Source organism: Suncus etruscus, chromosome 2, assembly GCF_024139225.1.
Source record: "Suncus etruscus isolate mSunEtr1 chromosome 2, mSunEtr1.pri.cur, whole genome shotgun sequence".
Lineage (NCBI taxonomy): Eukaryota > Metazoa > Chordata > Mammalia > Eulipotyphla > Soricidae > Suncus > Suncus etruscus.
The window spans coordinates 25910501-25926980 of NC_064849.1; the positions used below are offsets into that span (position 1 = coordinate 25910501).

Here is a 16480-nt window from a genome sequence, read left to right on the forward strand (position 1 = left end):
ACAAGTTGTAATTTACCATGATAAAAAAAAGTAAAAAGAATAACAAATAGGACACATTTATTTAAATTAATGGACATGAGCCTGAAATTAAAAGGACTTTCATTTTGGGGGAGATTTCAGGTTTTCAAGAGCATTCTTTTGTTTAAAATTACATGACATAAAATCTTTCCTTTTTTATGCTTCTAGTATTTCACATGTCACATAATAAATAAATGATCCATTCTTCCCCTAGCTTTCTAGGGCTCAAAGATTTCCTGAATCTTTTCAAACTGAAGTAGACAATCTTGTAATGGTTCTGTCTGATCATGTGATTTGGAAATATAAAGATGCACTTGAAGAAACAAAAAGAGCCAACCACAGCGTTGCTAGATTCCTCAAGGTATGTATGGTTTTGTGCAAAATAACAGAATGATATCTCTCATATGTGCAATAAAAGAAAACATGGTATGCGAAAAACAAATACTCAAAGATTATAAAACCTGAAACCTGGTTTACAGTCCCAGGCTTACCAAAAGTTGGGGTGGGTGAGAGAGAACCTTGATACCATGGTGGAAGAAAGTATACACTGACAAAGAGCGTTGGTACTGAAACACTGTATTCATGAGACCTACCATTAACAGCATTGTAAATTATGATGCTTCATAAAAAAACTGTCACAATTTTGTGCAAATCTTCCTGAGAGAAGATGTGAGACCTTCTAAATATTCATCTATCCCTGTCTTTCTTTATGAGAGCACTATTAGATGAATACTTTCATCTGTCCAACTTCTCTGCTTTTTAATTTTTTTCCAAATTAAGGTCTCTTAAAACAAAGGTTACATAAATTATTTAAGTGCAGTCAAACCATTGTACTTCTAAATATTTGAAACGGTTAAAATAAAATTTTAAAGGAGGATGTGTACTCTGCAATATTACTCCTTTGCCCATTTCAACCTTTAAGTAATGTGGGTTGGCTGTAGTACTTTTGGAATTTTAACATTTTTGTTACATTAATTTCGACTCTTTTTTAGATAATAAAAATATTGCATATTAAATAAAAGGAAGATTGATAATAAAGCTCTGGAAAAATTATTTGCTATATCTATATATATTTCCAGAGTATTTATATGTATGTAAATTTTATTCAGAAATCAATATGTGCAAAGAATTCTTTTTATTGTTGTTGAATTGAGAATAAGGTTAAAAAATAAAGAAAAGTTGATGTAAAATCATTATATAATAGATTATTGCTTTTTTTATCCCACACTGTAATTTTACTACAGTTGCTTTTCTTGCTCTTCCATTGTTATCACTAGATAGATATGATGATTTATAAATAAGTACCAGTAGTACACATTTAAAATACTTTGGGAAACAATGGATTACTGATTTTTAAAATGTTTTTTGTTTATTTGTTTTCTTTTTTTTGGGGGGGGGGGTTACATCCGGAAGTGCTCAGGGGTTACTGGTGGCTCTGTGGTCAGAAATCACTCCTGGCAGGCTTGGGGGACCATATTGGTGCCAGGATTTGAATCGGGGTCTGTCCTGTGTTGGCTGTGTGCAAAGCAAATGCCTTACCACTGTTCTATTGCTTCTGCCCCTGAAATTTTTTGAGCCTGATTTCTTTTAGAATGTGCTAAAAATTATTTCATATATCACTCTATTTTTCCCCTTTTAACCTATTTTTGTATTCAGTATTTTTCTCTCATTCTTGATATTTTTGTTTCCAAAATGAGGAAGGGTTGGTCAGGAATAAAAGAAAGGTTAAAGAAGAAAATATTACTTTAATTTTTTACCATATTTTAAGACCAATTTATTTCTATCTGCCATTCTTATTACTCTGTTGATAATTTGATATAGTTGATAAAGGCTAAAAATCATATACTCTATGATTTATAATCATAGTGTGTTTCAAAACACATAATATTCTTTCATAAATTGAAAAAATACATATGATGGAGTAAAAGTTTCTTGTAAAAAAGAAGACTTTCTACCCTTCTTGGCTTAATTGTTCTGTTTATATTTATATATATACTTACTATATATATGTTTAATATATATCTTTTAATGTTCTGTTTATATAATAAATGTTTTTCTTTGAGGTTAAGACTCATATATTAAGTTTACAAATGAAAACACTGGTTTAGTATGTTGTATATTATGAAGTCTTTCACATACAGTTTTCTAATTGAGTTTTAAAGTACTTATTTGTTACAGAAAACTATTTTACATCCTCTGTGAAGTTTATTCAATGAATTATTTAAACTAAGAGAAAAAAGCAGAAAGGAAGAAAGTGATTTTATTCAAGTAAAATAAAATATGGTCATTTGGCACAATGTCTATGAGATTATAAACTTGAAACAGTCCTATATGCCCAAATTGGTATTACTGAACTCTTATATTCCCAAAAATCTAACAGTATTTCTCAATTGGTGCTTCCAATGTCTTTTTACCTCTCTTAGAGATTAAATCCACATTAGAAATCAATTCCTATGAATTCATTATCATTAGAATTTAACAGCTGAAATAAAGTTGTATCACCACTCTTGTTCCCATTTTTTCTAAGAATGAAGTGCCAGTATCTCTGGTATGGGCTAGAAAAGCAACCTTATTAAAATGTGGCCTTTTTCATATCCATATCATGAGGAAATAATTTTCTCGCAGCAATTGAACCAAACACTTTACACAAATGTCTGACTTCTTTTTCAATCTGAAAATAATATATAATTTCATAATTCCTTTCTCATCAGAAAAAAAGATAACAGAGATCTTCTAGGGATAGAACCTCCTGCTGGGAATATTTTGCGTAAAATCAATTGAAGGCTTCCTCGCAGTTGGCAAGCCTGAAGCTGATTTTTCTTTCCAGCTTAGAAGTCACAGAATATGCAGAAGACTCGTTTTCTCTTTGACTGCCTTCCTCACTTCATAACTGAACATCTTTTATGCCCATTAAGTCTATGTCTTTCCACTGTCTCTTTCTAAAATGGCAAGATTCAGGAGCCACCTACATTTACCTGAGCAGAGAGTTATTTTAAAAAGTTATGTTCCTATTAAAAGTAAAAAATATAATTGAGGCAATATACTAACACAATAATATAGAGGTACTTGAAAAACCTAAAAAATAAAGAAGGAAAGGGGTAAAATTATAATGACAAAAAGTAGAACTTATGAAAAAAAAAGTTCTTTGTACTTCAGTATATTTTAGTGGGAGACTTTACACTTAGTAAACTTCCTATAGCAAGAAACTGACCACTCCTTCCTCAGAAGAGATATTTCTAAGAAAATTGAGAAGAAATTCAATAAAAGAAAACCACGGAAAAGAAAAAATATGTCCATTTTGGATTCCTGGAACAAGAAACATTTTATACCTTTTATACCCTATGGAGAACTTTTCTTTCTTTACTTTTCTTTTTGTTGTTGTTGTTGTTGTTGTTGTTGTTGTATTTTTATTTGGGGGGGGGTCATATCTTGAGATGTTCAGGACTTAATCCTGATTCTGCATGTAAGGATCACAACTGGCAGGCTCATGGGGCAGGCTCATGGGGTGTGAATCCAGGTCAGCTACATGCAAGACAAATGCCCTACCTGATGATTTTTCTCTCTGGCTTCCACAGAGAACTTTTCTTGTGTTGTGTGCCCACACCGTATGGTAGATGGAAACAATGTGTACACTATGATTATGCCCAGATAACAATATGCTATCATTTCTTCCCAAGGCACTGAATTAGTAAATACCATCCTTGCCTCTTATTTCACTGACTTTTAGGGAAGTCACTGGCTTCAGATTACAGGTAACATTACTTTCTTGAAGAGAAAATAGTTATCATGCCAAGTTGAAATATTTTCCCATTCTCTTTCAAACAACACTCTCTTACAGTTAGTTAGAGAATTCAACAACAAACTTGGGGAGACAATCAACAATTCACTAACATAAATTTCTAGAATATCTAACCTTTACTCTTCCAAAACAAACTGCCTTGACTGAAATAATTGACTCTATAGAAGTTGATCAGTGAATATTTTGAAACAATCTCTATCATCTTTGTTTTCCTCGGTGTTATACATAGCAAAGAATCTCTACTCAAGCAACTTACTTTTAAAAAATCTTTTTATATAAAAGGAAATGTGCTGTTGGGCTGTAGCAATAGCACAGTGGATAGGGCATTTATTTGCCTTGTATCAAACTTGGGTTTGATCACTGGCATCCCATATAGTCCCCAAAGCCTACCAGAACTAATTTTTAAGTGCAGAGCCAGGAGTAACCCCTGAGTGCCATCAGGTGTACTCCAAACATGAAAGAAAATAAAGATAAAAACAAGGAAAGAAGGAAGGAATAAAGGAATGAAGGAAGAAAGAAAATAAAGAGAAAGAAACGTGCTTTAATAAATACTAACAAAGCTCCAAGATTTACATTTTTATCAAGTTAAAACATACTGCATGTTTTTGTATATACTTAGATTAATTATATTAAAAACTAATATATTTTAGTATTAATGCTTAAACACATTTTAAAGACTTTGTAAGTATGATACAAAATAGTTCAGTGTGATTTCAGAATATATAATTTTAATGTTTTTATTTAACATCCTGAAAGTCAAACCATTTGAACATATTTTCTAAGAGACACAGGATCCTCAAAATAAATAATGAAGGAAGCATTTTATCTTTTAGCGGTGCTTTACGTTCATGGACCGGGGCTTCGTGTTTAAGATGGTCAACAACTACATCAGCATGTTCTCTTCTGGTGATCTCAAGGTAAGGCCAAGTGCAAGGGATCACTTCTGAGTTTAGGATAAAAGGCAGTTTTATACCAATAGCCCCATATCCAAAATGCCAATGAGTCTTCTAAACTGATGCAGCCACTGAGTAATCCTCCCAAATTTCTTCTTAGTGGGAGACAATTGAGAGGAGCAAAATGATTTCATTTCAAGCTACTTTCTATAGATTTAGAAAAGAAATAGTTCTTGGGGGTCTGATTCTTTGGTGTCTTCAACCCCTCTGTGTTTCCCTACCTGAAAAGGGGGTCTGTGCTGGGATACAGAGAATTACTCTCCAGCATTCTATTTCACTCTATAGAAGTAATCCTAAATATGGATCCAGGAGTAATCCTGGAGCATATAGTGTGTCCAAAAACAAAATTTAAAAGAAAAAAAGGATATTCAAGTGATTCTACTGGTCTCTCAAATTTGAACACTGTTGAACTATATAGAATATGGCATATGGAGGAGGGAGGCAAGGATAGAAAGAGAGAAAGAGACACATCACAAAAGTTGTGTCTTTCATAGCTGTCTCTTGTCACTCAAAAAATAAAAGAGGAGTCAAAGCGATAGCAGAGCTATCTTTTGCTTTGCATGCAGCCGACCCAGGACAGACTTGGGTTCCATCCCCTGCATCCCATATGGTTCCCCAAGTCAAGAGCAATTTCTGAGTTCATAGCCAGGAGTAACCCCTGAGTGTCACCAGCTGGGTGTAGCCTAATAAATAAACAAATAAATAAATAAATAAACAAGAGGTTCAAAGAACAGACATTCACTCCTATTTGAGCAAATGGCAGGATATTAGGAATAAATAACATACATAATAGAGCAAAAAATGTAAGTGTGCCTGGAATCAAGGCACTTCCAGGCCACAAACTGATAGAAGGGGGAGGGGAGATTTTGGCCCAGGTCTGTTGTTACTTCAGTGAATCATTTAGTGCCTTTTCCTCTTGTTAACTTGCTGGTTAAGATTTACATTCAGAGAGAAATGAGGCCAATCTGCATGGAATTGCATGCCTGACTCTTAAAGAGTGAAAACAGCATCTGAATTAATAGTTCCCCATTAACCTTGACCCATTGGGAAGAATGAAGTATCTAAAGAGAAATTATGAAGGTATTGAGAAAAAGTAATGAGTAAAGATGTTAAAAATAAAAAAATGTTAAAAATAAATAATAGTCTTTTTATAAACTTTCATATTATGATTGGAGCCTGAATAATTTTTAGAAGGAGAATTACATAATTGTATGTGACTTTATTTTGATAATTTTATTTTCTCTATATTTTGAGTGAATATTCTGTTAATAGGCAGACCATGCAATAAATTATAAAAAAGATAGGTAATATATAAAATGCCAATAGACCTACTATTAACATGTAAAGACCGCATAGCATATTCTCAATGAAGAGTTGTTTATGTCTAAATTTACTGTGTTCCTCTTGTCTTTGCAATACAAGGAATTAAATCAAATATTTTTCTTTGAAATGGCTGTCTTTAAAAATCAATGACTGATTGCCATATTATATCATTCTAAAATATATAAGCAAAAGAAGCATATTTTATTTTGTTAGCTAATGGTATTTAATACAATGAACACAGTCTGAGCCTTGAAATATTTTTAGCCTCCTGAAAACAGCTGCATGAGACTGTTTTATCACACTTGCTTTCTTAGACCCTGTCCTACAGCAAATATTATTTAAAATACAGACCCATTTGAACTTCTAGAAAAGAAATAGATTCAGTATTGAAATGGATTCAATATTCAACATTCTGAACATAAATAGCAAGTAATAAAACACAAGGAGAAGTTTACTTGAATTTTAATTAACTTGAAACTTTTTCTTTTTACCTTCAATCATGGAAGCAGATATAACACACCTATTTTATGATTCTCTATGATTTGGGAGGTCTACCCATGTGGAGAATAAATATATTAGGACTATAAGCTTTCAAAAATATATAAAAAGCTTTCAAAAATATATAAAAATTATAACTAGGAGCATATCATCCAGAAGCTCATTGTAGATTACAGATCATTCAGGTCTTGATGAATCTCCAGTAGGGAGCTGATTCTGTATACAGGAGAGACAAAAATCCTTCAAACTGAACAATTGCGTGATGATCACACAAAAGTAAAAGTACCTATTGTGATTGAAAGTATAAGATTCAAGTGTATGGGCTGGAGAGATTGCATGAAGGTAAGGCGTTTGCCTTGCATGCAGAAGGACTGTGGTTCAAATCTTGGCATCCTGTATGGTCCCCCAAGCCGGCCAGGGCGATTCCTAAGCATAGGTAGAGCCAGGAGTAGCCCCTGAGCGCTGCCGGATGTGACCCCCCCCCAAAAAAAAAAGATTCAAGTGCAGACATTCTGTCTTAATTTATGTGTGTGAGAGAGGGAGTGTCACACCTAGCAATATGTAGGATTTCGCTTTGCTCTCAGGAATTATTTCTAGCAATATTCGGGGAATCATATAGAATATCAAGAATTAGATCAAACTGGAATAGGCATTGTGCAAGGCAAATGCCCAATCCACTGTATAATCTCTCCAACCCAAATCTCAATTTACTATCTTGTATATAAAAAAAATCATCCAGCTTTATTCTTTTCCAGACCTTATGCCAATATAAATTTGATTTTCTTCAAGAAGTATGTCAACATGAACACTTTATTCCTTTGTGTCTCCCCATAAGATCAGCATACATTCCAGGTAATTATTCTCAGGCATTTCTGTAGTTGCTATAAAATGGACATTTCTATTTGATCTTTCATTTGCTAGTTGTTTTTCTATTTTCTCAGTCTTTGTTTTGCCGGAAGTTATTGCATGGGCCTAAATAAATCGATATCAAAAGCAAATCATTGACATGCGGTAAAAGACAGAGTTCTTTAATTATCAAGATGAGATGCAATTTGAAATTAATGGAAAGCAAAAACCAAGATCATCAGGGGCCTCCTCATATTTTAGCCTTCTTCAGTATTTTTGGAGGGAAAAATATAATAAAGTATATTATCACATGTATAAAAATTTCTGTCACTTTCACTGAAATATCAGCTATAAATCCTTAATCCAATCTTCACAGAAAAAGGGATAAAATTGTAATCTTAGAGAAAATACCATTTTAGACTTTTGTTTTGCCTTCAATTTTGTTTTCTAAAAAGAGACCTAGGTTATAATTAACACAATGCTTGAAAATTCTGAAGAAAAGCAATCCTGTTTTTGTTCATTTGATCCCACTTATTTTAAATCATTTATCTCAGTTATGGTTTTTGGTTCTTTTAATATATTTCTTTAAGCACCATGGTTACAAACATGTTTGTAGTTGGGTTTCAGTCATAAAAAGAACACCCCCCTTCACCAGTGCAACATTCCCACCACCAATGCCTCCCATTTCCCTCCTCCCTTACCCTCCCTCTCTTTGAGACAGGCATTATATTTAACTCTCTTACTACCATTAAAATGATAGATATTAGTGTAGATATTTCTCTAATTGCACTCACCACCCTTTGTGGAAAATTTTATATTGTGGGCTGGTTCTTCCAGACCTCATCACTATTGTCTCTGGGTAAATATACTGTCTTATTTTTCTTAAATCCCACAGAGGAGTGATATGATTCTCTGTCTATCCCTCACCCTCTGACTTATTTCACTCAATATAATGGTTTCCATGTCCATTCACATATAAGAAAATTTTATGACTTCATTTTTTTTGAGAGCTGTATCATATTCCATTTTATATATGTACCACAGTTTCTTTAGCCATTCATTTGTTGAAGGGCATCTTGGTTGTTTCCAGAGTCTGGCTATTGTAAATAGTGCTGCAATAAATATAGGTATGAGGAAGGAGTTTTTGTATTGCGTTTTTGTGTTCCTAGGGTATATCCATAGGAAATGGCATATAGTTGGATCATATGGGAGCTCAATTTGCAGTTTTTTGAGGAATAACCATGTTGTCTTCCAGAAAAGCTTAAATAGATGACATTCCCACCAGCAGTGAATAAGAGTTTCTTTATCTCCGCATTCCTGCCAGCACTGATTGTTCTATTTCTTTGTGATATGTTCCAAACTCTGTAGTGTGTGATGTACCTCATTGTTGTTTTGATTTGCCCCGATGATTAGTGATGTGGAGCGTTTTTTTTCATGTACCTTTGGCAATCTGTATTTTTTCTTTCAGGAAAAGTCAGTTAATCCAACATTAATGGGGTTGGATTTTTTTACTTGTTAAGTTTCTGTCAGTACCTTGTATATCTTAGATATTAGATGGGTATTGGGTGAATAGTTTCTTCCATTTTGTGGGTGGCATTTGTGTCCTACCCACTATTTTGTTTTGTTTTGTTTTGTTTTTTTTTGTCACCTGGTGACAATCAGGGGTTACTCCTGGCTATGTGCTCAGAAGTCACTCCTGGTTTGAGGGACCACATGGGATGCTGGGTGATCAAACTTCAAACTGCAGTCCATCCTAGGCTACTGCATGCAAGGCTGACACCTTACTGCTTGTGCTACCGCTCTGACCCCTAGTCACTATTTCTTTAAAGTGAAAAAGTTTCTCAGTTTAATGTAGTCTCATTGTTTATCTCTGCTTCTACTTTTTTGGATAGTGGTGTTTCCTTATTGAAGATGCCTTTAGTCTCAATGTTATGAAGTGTTTTACCTACATTTTCTTCTATATACCTTATGGTTCTAGGTCTGATATCAAGGTTTTTCATCTATTTGGGTTTGACCTTTGTGCCTGGTGTTAGATGGAGGTCCAAGTTTGCTTTTTAGCTGTGGCTGTCAGTTGTACCAACAACACTTGTTGAAGAGGCTTTTCTTGTTCCATTTTGTGTGTTTTCTCCTTTTTCAAAGATTATCAAAGATGGTATCTGGGGACCATTCTTTCAATATTAAAGTCTATTCCTTTGAAATGAGGGACTGCTATACCATACTGTTTTGATGCCTATTACTTTGTAATTCATTTAAAGTTGAAAAGTGATGCTTCCATATATTTTTCCTAAGCGTTGCTTTAGCTATTCATGGGTGTTTATTGATCTAAATGCAGGATTTGATTGCCTGAGCTCTAGCTTTAGGAATTTCTCTGCAAGATGTTGTTTACTATTGATTCTTCATGGGAATTTTCTTTCTGGGTCTCTGGGACTTCAATGATTCTTATGTTGTTTCTTTTAGTTTATCATAGAATTCTTTTTTCATCTATTCACATACTTTGAGGATTTTTTAACATTACCTGTTATTTTGTTTAAAGACTTGTCTTATGGAGTTGTTATGCATTTCATCTTCAAGCTCACTGATTCTGTTTTCAGCTGTTTTTACTCTGTTGGAGAGGCTTTCCAGTGAGGTTCTCGTTTCACCTACCAAGTTTTTCAGTCCTGTTTATTTTAGTTTAGGGTTTTCTCATTTCTATTTTCATATAGTTTTTATTATTATTTGTGGTTTGTTCCATGTTTTATTTGAGTTCTATGAACATCCACCATATTTTCTCTCTAAAGTTCTTTTCTAAGAGGCTATATAGGTGGTTATTACCTTTAAGGTCATCAAAGCTGCCACCTTCATTCTCTGTGCATAGTGGAGGCCTATGTTATTTCCACATACTCATGCTTGTAGTGTGGTGTTTTCTACATCTTGTGCTGGTGTTCATTAACTAGGGGACGTGTGCAGCCAAGGAGGGGAGCAAATTGGCTGGGCTCCTCTGGATCTGCCCTTCATGGGCAAGGTCAGCTTAACTTTGTTGCCATGCATTCTGTGAGCTCTTCTGGGTGGGGTGGGTCCTGTTGCTGGAGATGACAGGTGAAAATGGCAGCCACATTGAAATGAGCATGGCAGGGATCAAGCTCTGCTCTACAAGGGAGAGGTCAGCTCATCTCCAATGCCGTGCTTTCCTTGGGTTTCTTCTGGGCAGGGTGGGTCCCATCACCAGAAGTGGCAGGTTGGTTTGGCAGCCACGTTGAAATGTCTATCTAGTTATTTCTTTTTTTTTTTTAATTTTTACTGTCCTAATTGCTTAGGTCATCCTAGTCCCAGGCCCCACCGAGGGCCACTCCTGACTTCTCGAGAGTCCATTTCAGGTCTTGGATTGTCTTGAGGAGGTCCATGTTGGTAGAATTCAGGAACTTGATCTTGCATGCAGCCGACTGACCCAGGTTTAATCCCAACATCCAGATGGCCCACCAGCACAGCCAGGAAGGCTCCTTGGTTTTGATTCCCGGCAACCCAGATGGTCCCCAGAGCATGCCAGGAGCAACTTCTGAGCACAGAGTTATGAGTAACCCCTGAGCACAGTCCTGTGTGACCCAAAACCTAAAAGATGGGGGGGGAGAGAAAATAGAAAAAGGGGGGGATATTGAGGGAGAGAGGAAAGGAGGGAGAGAGAAAGAGAGAGCGAGGGAGGGAGTCAGAGGGAAGGAGGGAGGGAGAGGGAGAGAGCAAGGGAGGAGAGAGAGCGCAAGCTACCCAGTTATTTCTATCAAAATCTTCAAGACCTGATTGTTTTCTTTAGATCTGATTTCAACCATGTGCATTAAAATGTATATTTCACTGATAGATAAATGAGTACTAATGAGTAAAAAGACTAATAACAAATAAAATAATTTTATTTATTTTGTCTTGAGAAAAAAATTTTATTGAAAATATTCACATTTTAGAATAGTATATCTTAATTTTTTAACAAAATTCTATGTAATTAGTAAATAGAGTTTGTATGTTAATATATCTAAATTTTTTGTTTATATTAAATCCAGATCCTTTGACACCTTCAGAATCAACTCAAGAATTACATGCGTCAGGTAAACCATGGGATTTTGTATTAACTTCTATAAACATCATGATCTACATCACAATCTAACATTATTGATGTTCATAGTTACTAATATTTCTCATTTTCATATACTAGCAGATTTTATGTATAGTCAAAGAGTTTACTGAACTTTCCTCTTTTATCAATAATTACATGATTTTTCCTACTTGAATCCTATCCTATTTATCTCCAGAATTAAAAAAAAAATAATTTCACAAAGCACATAAAATTTCTTCTAAATGGAAATGAGTAAAATTTCAAGATACATAGACTACATGCTGGCTCAATATTACTGGCTTTTATTACAGATTTCTTACTAAATAATAGTATGCTTTGAGCTATTTCCTATAATAGGTTTATCTAAAAGAGATTTATAAAATAGTCTGAGCAAGTGTTTTTTTTTTGTAAACATGAATTGAGAATGTAAAGGTTTAAAGAATTTACCCCTCACTATTGGTATTTTTTAAAGAAATTTGAATAAATACATTGCTTTATAAAAATATATTTAATTTAAATCTTTGACTTACCTGAATCTGTATTATTGAATTAATTAGTTACATAAAATATGTAACATAAAAATATAACATAAAAAATGAATAGTAACATAAAAACACCTTTTTATTCAGGAAATCTGTCTGTGTATTTAACGCTAAAAATGTTTTATTTGCTCCTGTAAAGAAAATAAACATCCAATTGTTTATATATATAAATCATAGCTGCATTGTTGTTATATGAAGATTAAATGAGTTCATACCTATAAGTGCTTAGACCAGTGCTGGCACATGATACCAGCTCTTTAAATGGTGATATCTTCTTAAGTTATATTTAGGGAGCATGTTAGACATTCTGATTATCAATATCATTATTGGAAATTTTGATATTTTTCCTTTTCAGCCACAACTCTTTTAGTCCCTTTTGCTTCTTTTCCCTCCTTGTTCCCTCACATCCTTCAGCCTATTTATACCATGCTTTTTCTACACTACTTGTTTCCTCCTATACCAGGCCCAGATACCTCCTACTTATATTCCTTTTTATTCCCACAGTCTCCATTTCGCAGGCCTCAACCTCATAATTCTTGTTTATATTCTGCCATCATATTAATTTAAAAAAAAAGCACCGTTCTGATTGAGTTACTGGATTCAAAGTTATTAATCTCCTTAATCTCTTATTGGGCAACTGATCTCAAAGATGAAAAATGGAAATTAATTTCTAGAAGAAGCAAAATGGCATAACGACTTAAACTCTAGCTAATAAAGTTATACTTTAAATTCCCCTTTTTATAGCTACAATATTTTTAGAGTTTCAATATTTATCACTCCTATACTTACTTCCATCCTCACATATTCCCTGAATACCAAACTTTCTGATTTTCATGCCATCAGAAACCCTCGTGCATAGGATCATGGAGATATCTCAAGTGGTGGTACACATGCCTAATATGTATAAGACCCCTGAGTTTTGGGGCCGGAGAGATAGCATGCATGGAGACAGGGTATTTGCCTTGCATGCAGAAGGATGGTGGTTCGAATCCCAGCATCCCATATGGTCCCTCATGCCTGCCAAGGGCGATTTCTAAGCACAGAGCCAGGAGTAACCCCTGAGTGCTGCAGGGTGTGACCCCCCACCAAAAACAAAACAAACAAACAAACAAACAAACCCTGAGTTTCATCCTTGGCAGTGCATGGCCTACTTAGCAACCACTGAATATTGTCCTTGTTGTTTCCAAGCTCCCCAGTAGTGACCTCAGTCTCTCTATCAGTATGACCCAAACTAAATTAGATTTCTTCTTTCTCCCACTTACCCTATATTGCTCATTTTACTCTCACAATTCTGTCACTCCAAACATTCTCAAAAGATATTTGTTGTCAGCACAACATCTTTCCAGTATCAACTCATGATTTCTTCATAAAAGGCTATGTTTATCCTCTCAACTCCTAGAATACTGCAGATTTGAACATTTGACTTGAGGTATTATCTGTGTCAGTATACATAATCTCTCCCATCTTACTGAGCTTCTCACATTTCTTGTCTCTATAGATTGAATAAATACTAAATTTCTCCCAGTAATGGAAAGAATTGATAAATTTGTCTTGCCTATAAATCAAGCACTTGGTTTTCAATAACATTGTTCCTTTACTCTTTCCACAAAGATATGCCTGAATATTCCGTCACAAATGAGTTTTGTCGCAAGCACTTCTTAATTGGAATTCTGCTCCGAGAAGTTGGCTTTGCACTGCAGGAAGATCAAGATATAAGACACTTAGCTTTGGCTGTTCTAAAAAATCTAATGGCTAAGCATTCATTTGATGATCGATACAGAGAACCAGTAAGTGACCTTCCTTTCTCCCTTCCCTAAACACCATTTATTGGCTCACTGCATTAAATGCATCTCAACCCTTTGAGTTTATTGATTTTTATGTGAATCATTACTTTTGGCTGCCTTTTCACCTAGGGAAAACAGGCACAGATAGCAAGTCTATACATGCCTCTCTATGGCATGCTTCTGGACAATATGCCAAGAATTTACCTGAAGGACCTGTATCCTTTTACTATCAATACATCTAATCAAGTAAGTTGCATGCTATTTTATAATATATTTTATTATATTTGAAAATCCTCCAAAACTGTACTCAGGGGTCACTCTGGATGACACTTTCTGGGCTATAAAAGCCTCAGAGCCAATCACTGGAGTGCTGCTGGGCACAAGGAAAGACCAGTGTTAAAGCCAGAAATACTTGAAAGCTACCAACGCTAAACTTTGTGGTTCTCTAGGGACTCATATGGTGCCAGAGATTGAACTTGGGTCTTCATGCATGAAATATATGTGTTTCAATCCTATGAACTATCTTCCCGGTCCCACAGAAGTTCATTTTAGTACAATTTTATCTCTCAAAAATATGTTGGATCGGAAAAAAAAATGACTATCTAACTGTGAGCAGACTAGGACTTAATCAGTTTTGCTAGCACTTTTGGTAGGTATTTTGAGATACTCATATCAGTGTCATTTATTCCAAACTTATTAGTGAAATCTTTCATCCAGTCTCTGTACCACCATTCAAATGACCTATTTTATAAGTTTCCTCCATTGTTATATTTATGTCCCCAATATCAGTAGACGCCTTTCCAACTATGTTTTATGATTACAAGATTTTAGAAATCACAGTTTCTTAACCCAGGTGGAGATGGTTAGTAATGCTTCCTCCACTTTGACAGTATAGAAAGTTCCAAATAGTCCATTTGTAATGGTGCTGGTGCATAATTCCATATGATGGAGATGAATCCAGTAGCTGAAAAATATTACTATTTAAAACAGTTTTTTGAACCTTTTTTCTAAATCAATCTTGTTCCTTCTGTGCTACCCTCACCCCACCCTACTTACTGCTTGATTGGCTATTCTCCTGCCATGACCTATCACCTATCCCCCATTTATACTATTTTTACCTGTGTTCCCTTTGGAAGATTCTGGTGACCATGTGGCCCCAGTTGAATAGAAAGCCTGTCTAGAGTACAGGCGGGGGTTGGGTGGGGAGGAGGGAGATTTGGGACATTGGTGATGGGAACGTTGCACTGGAGATGACTGAAACCCAAACACAATCATGTATGTAATCAAGGGGTGTTTAAATAAAATATATATAAAAAAAAAAGAAAAAAAGAAAAGCACCAATGTTAGACATATTTAACTTCTTGTGGCTGGAAAGACAGAGTATGTGGATAGGGCATTTGCCTTGCATTCAACCTATTTGGTTTCACCACCCAGCACCCCATATAATCTTTCAAGCCCCTTCAAAAGTAATTCCTGATCACAAAGCCAAGAGTAAGCCCCGAGAATCTCCAAATGTGACTTCTCAAAATAATTATTTAATTTCTTTAAGCCTCCATTTTATTATTTATAAAATAAGAGCAAATATCTTTATCATGAATTTGTTATGAAGATTAAATTGTACATTATAAAATATTTACAAATAAAGCTAGCATACAATAGGTAGTAAAATATAGTTTTAGGAATCTAAGGCATATATTCAGTGTCTTTATGTTCCTACCTTGCAAGTATAAAATCACTGCATTCTCCTAGTGTGATCCTGGCAGCTCTGCTATCTGTGATTCCCCAAAGCCAAAAGAATCTTCCAAACTTGTTGCAATCAGATATGTGAAAGGTCCACAGTAAACCCAATGCACCAAAAACAAAAACAAAATTCAAACATTATGCCAGGAAATACAGTCTTTGATGAGCACACAACAAAAGCAAATATTACTTAGCCTAATTTTAGTAAGAATGTAAATACTAACACATAAATGTATAATAGTGATCTATAATATGTGTGAATAAATTAATAACAATGCAACCATTTATTGTACTTCTAAAATTTAGATTATACTATGTTGACTATCAGAAATAAATATATGACTAAGAACACAGTTTTAACTTGGTTTATTTTTACTCTCTATTTTGGTGTAAGAACTTTTCTAACCTATAAATGTACAATCAAATATTCTCTAACTCCAAGTATAATGATGAAGGCATAAGTATATTTACAATGGGAAAATATGATGAATTTTATTAATCTCTTCCATTCTTTGAATGCAGGGGTCTAGAGATGACCTCAGTACCAATGGAGGATTTCATACCCAGTCAACTATGAAACATGCAAACTCAGTGGATACGTCATTTTCTAAAGATGTTCTAAATTCCATAGCAGGTATTTGAGACCTTCCAAAACCAGTTGTACTTAAATCCCATCCCTGTTTACATTGTATATCATTGTCTTTTTTACCCACTCCATAATTCATTATACATAATCTATTTGGCTTAGTATTCTACTTTTATGTTATTGAATAATCTTTTTACATATTTCTTTGAATGTCATCCAGCAACTTTCTCTTCTACTTAACTTTCATTTTTATTTTACTTAAAGAGAAATACACTTCAGTGTTATCAAATTGCTTCATTCTGAAGCCAATCTA

At 34.5% G+C, this 16480-nt stretch overlaps 1 protein-coding gene across 1 annotated transcript in view; it reads left to right on the forward strand.

The window, feature by feature from the left end:
• The window catches only part of DOCK10 (dedicator of cytokinesis 10), a 299752-nt gene that overhangs the window by 240358 nt on the left and 42914 nt on the right, over window positions 1-16480 (forward strand). The window contains 7 exon segments of the mRNA XM_049768172.1: window positions 233-379; window positions 4651-4734; window positions 7347-7443; window positions 11463-11507; window positions 13669-13844; window positions 13971-14087; window positions 16104-16215. Coding sequence (XP_049624129.1) covers window positions 233-379; window positions 4651-4734; window positions 7347-7443; window positions 11463-11507; window positions 13669-13844; window positions 13971-14087; window positions 16104-16215 — 778 coding nt within the window.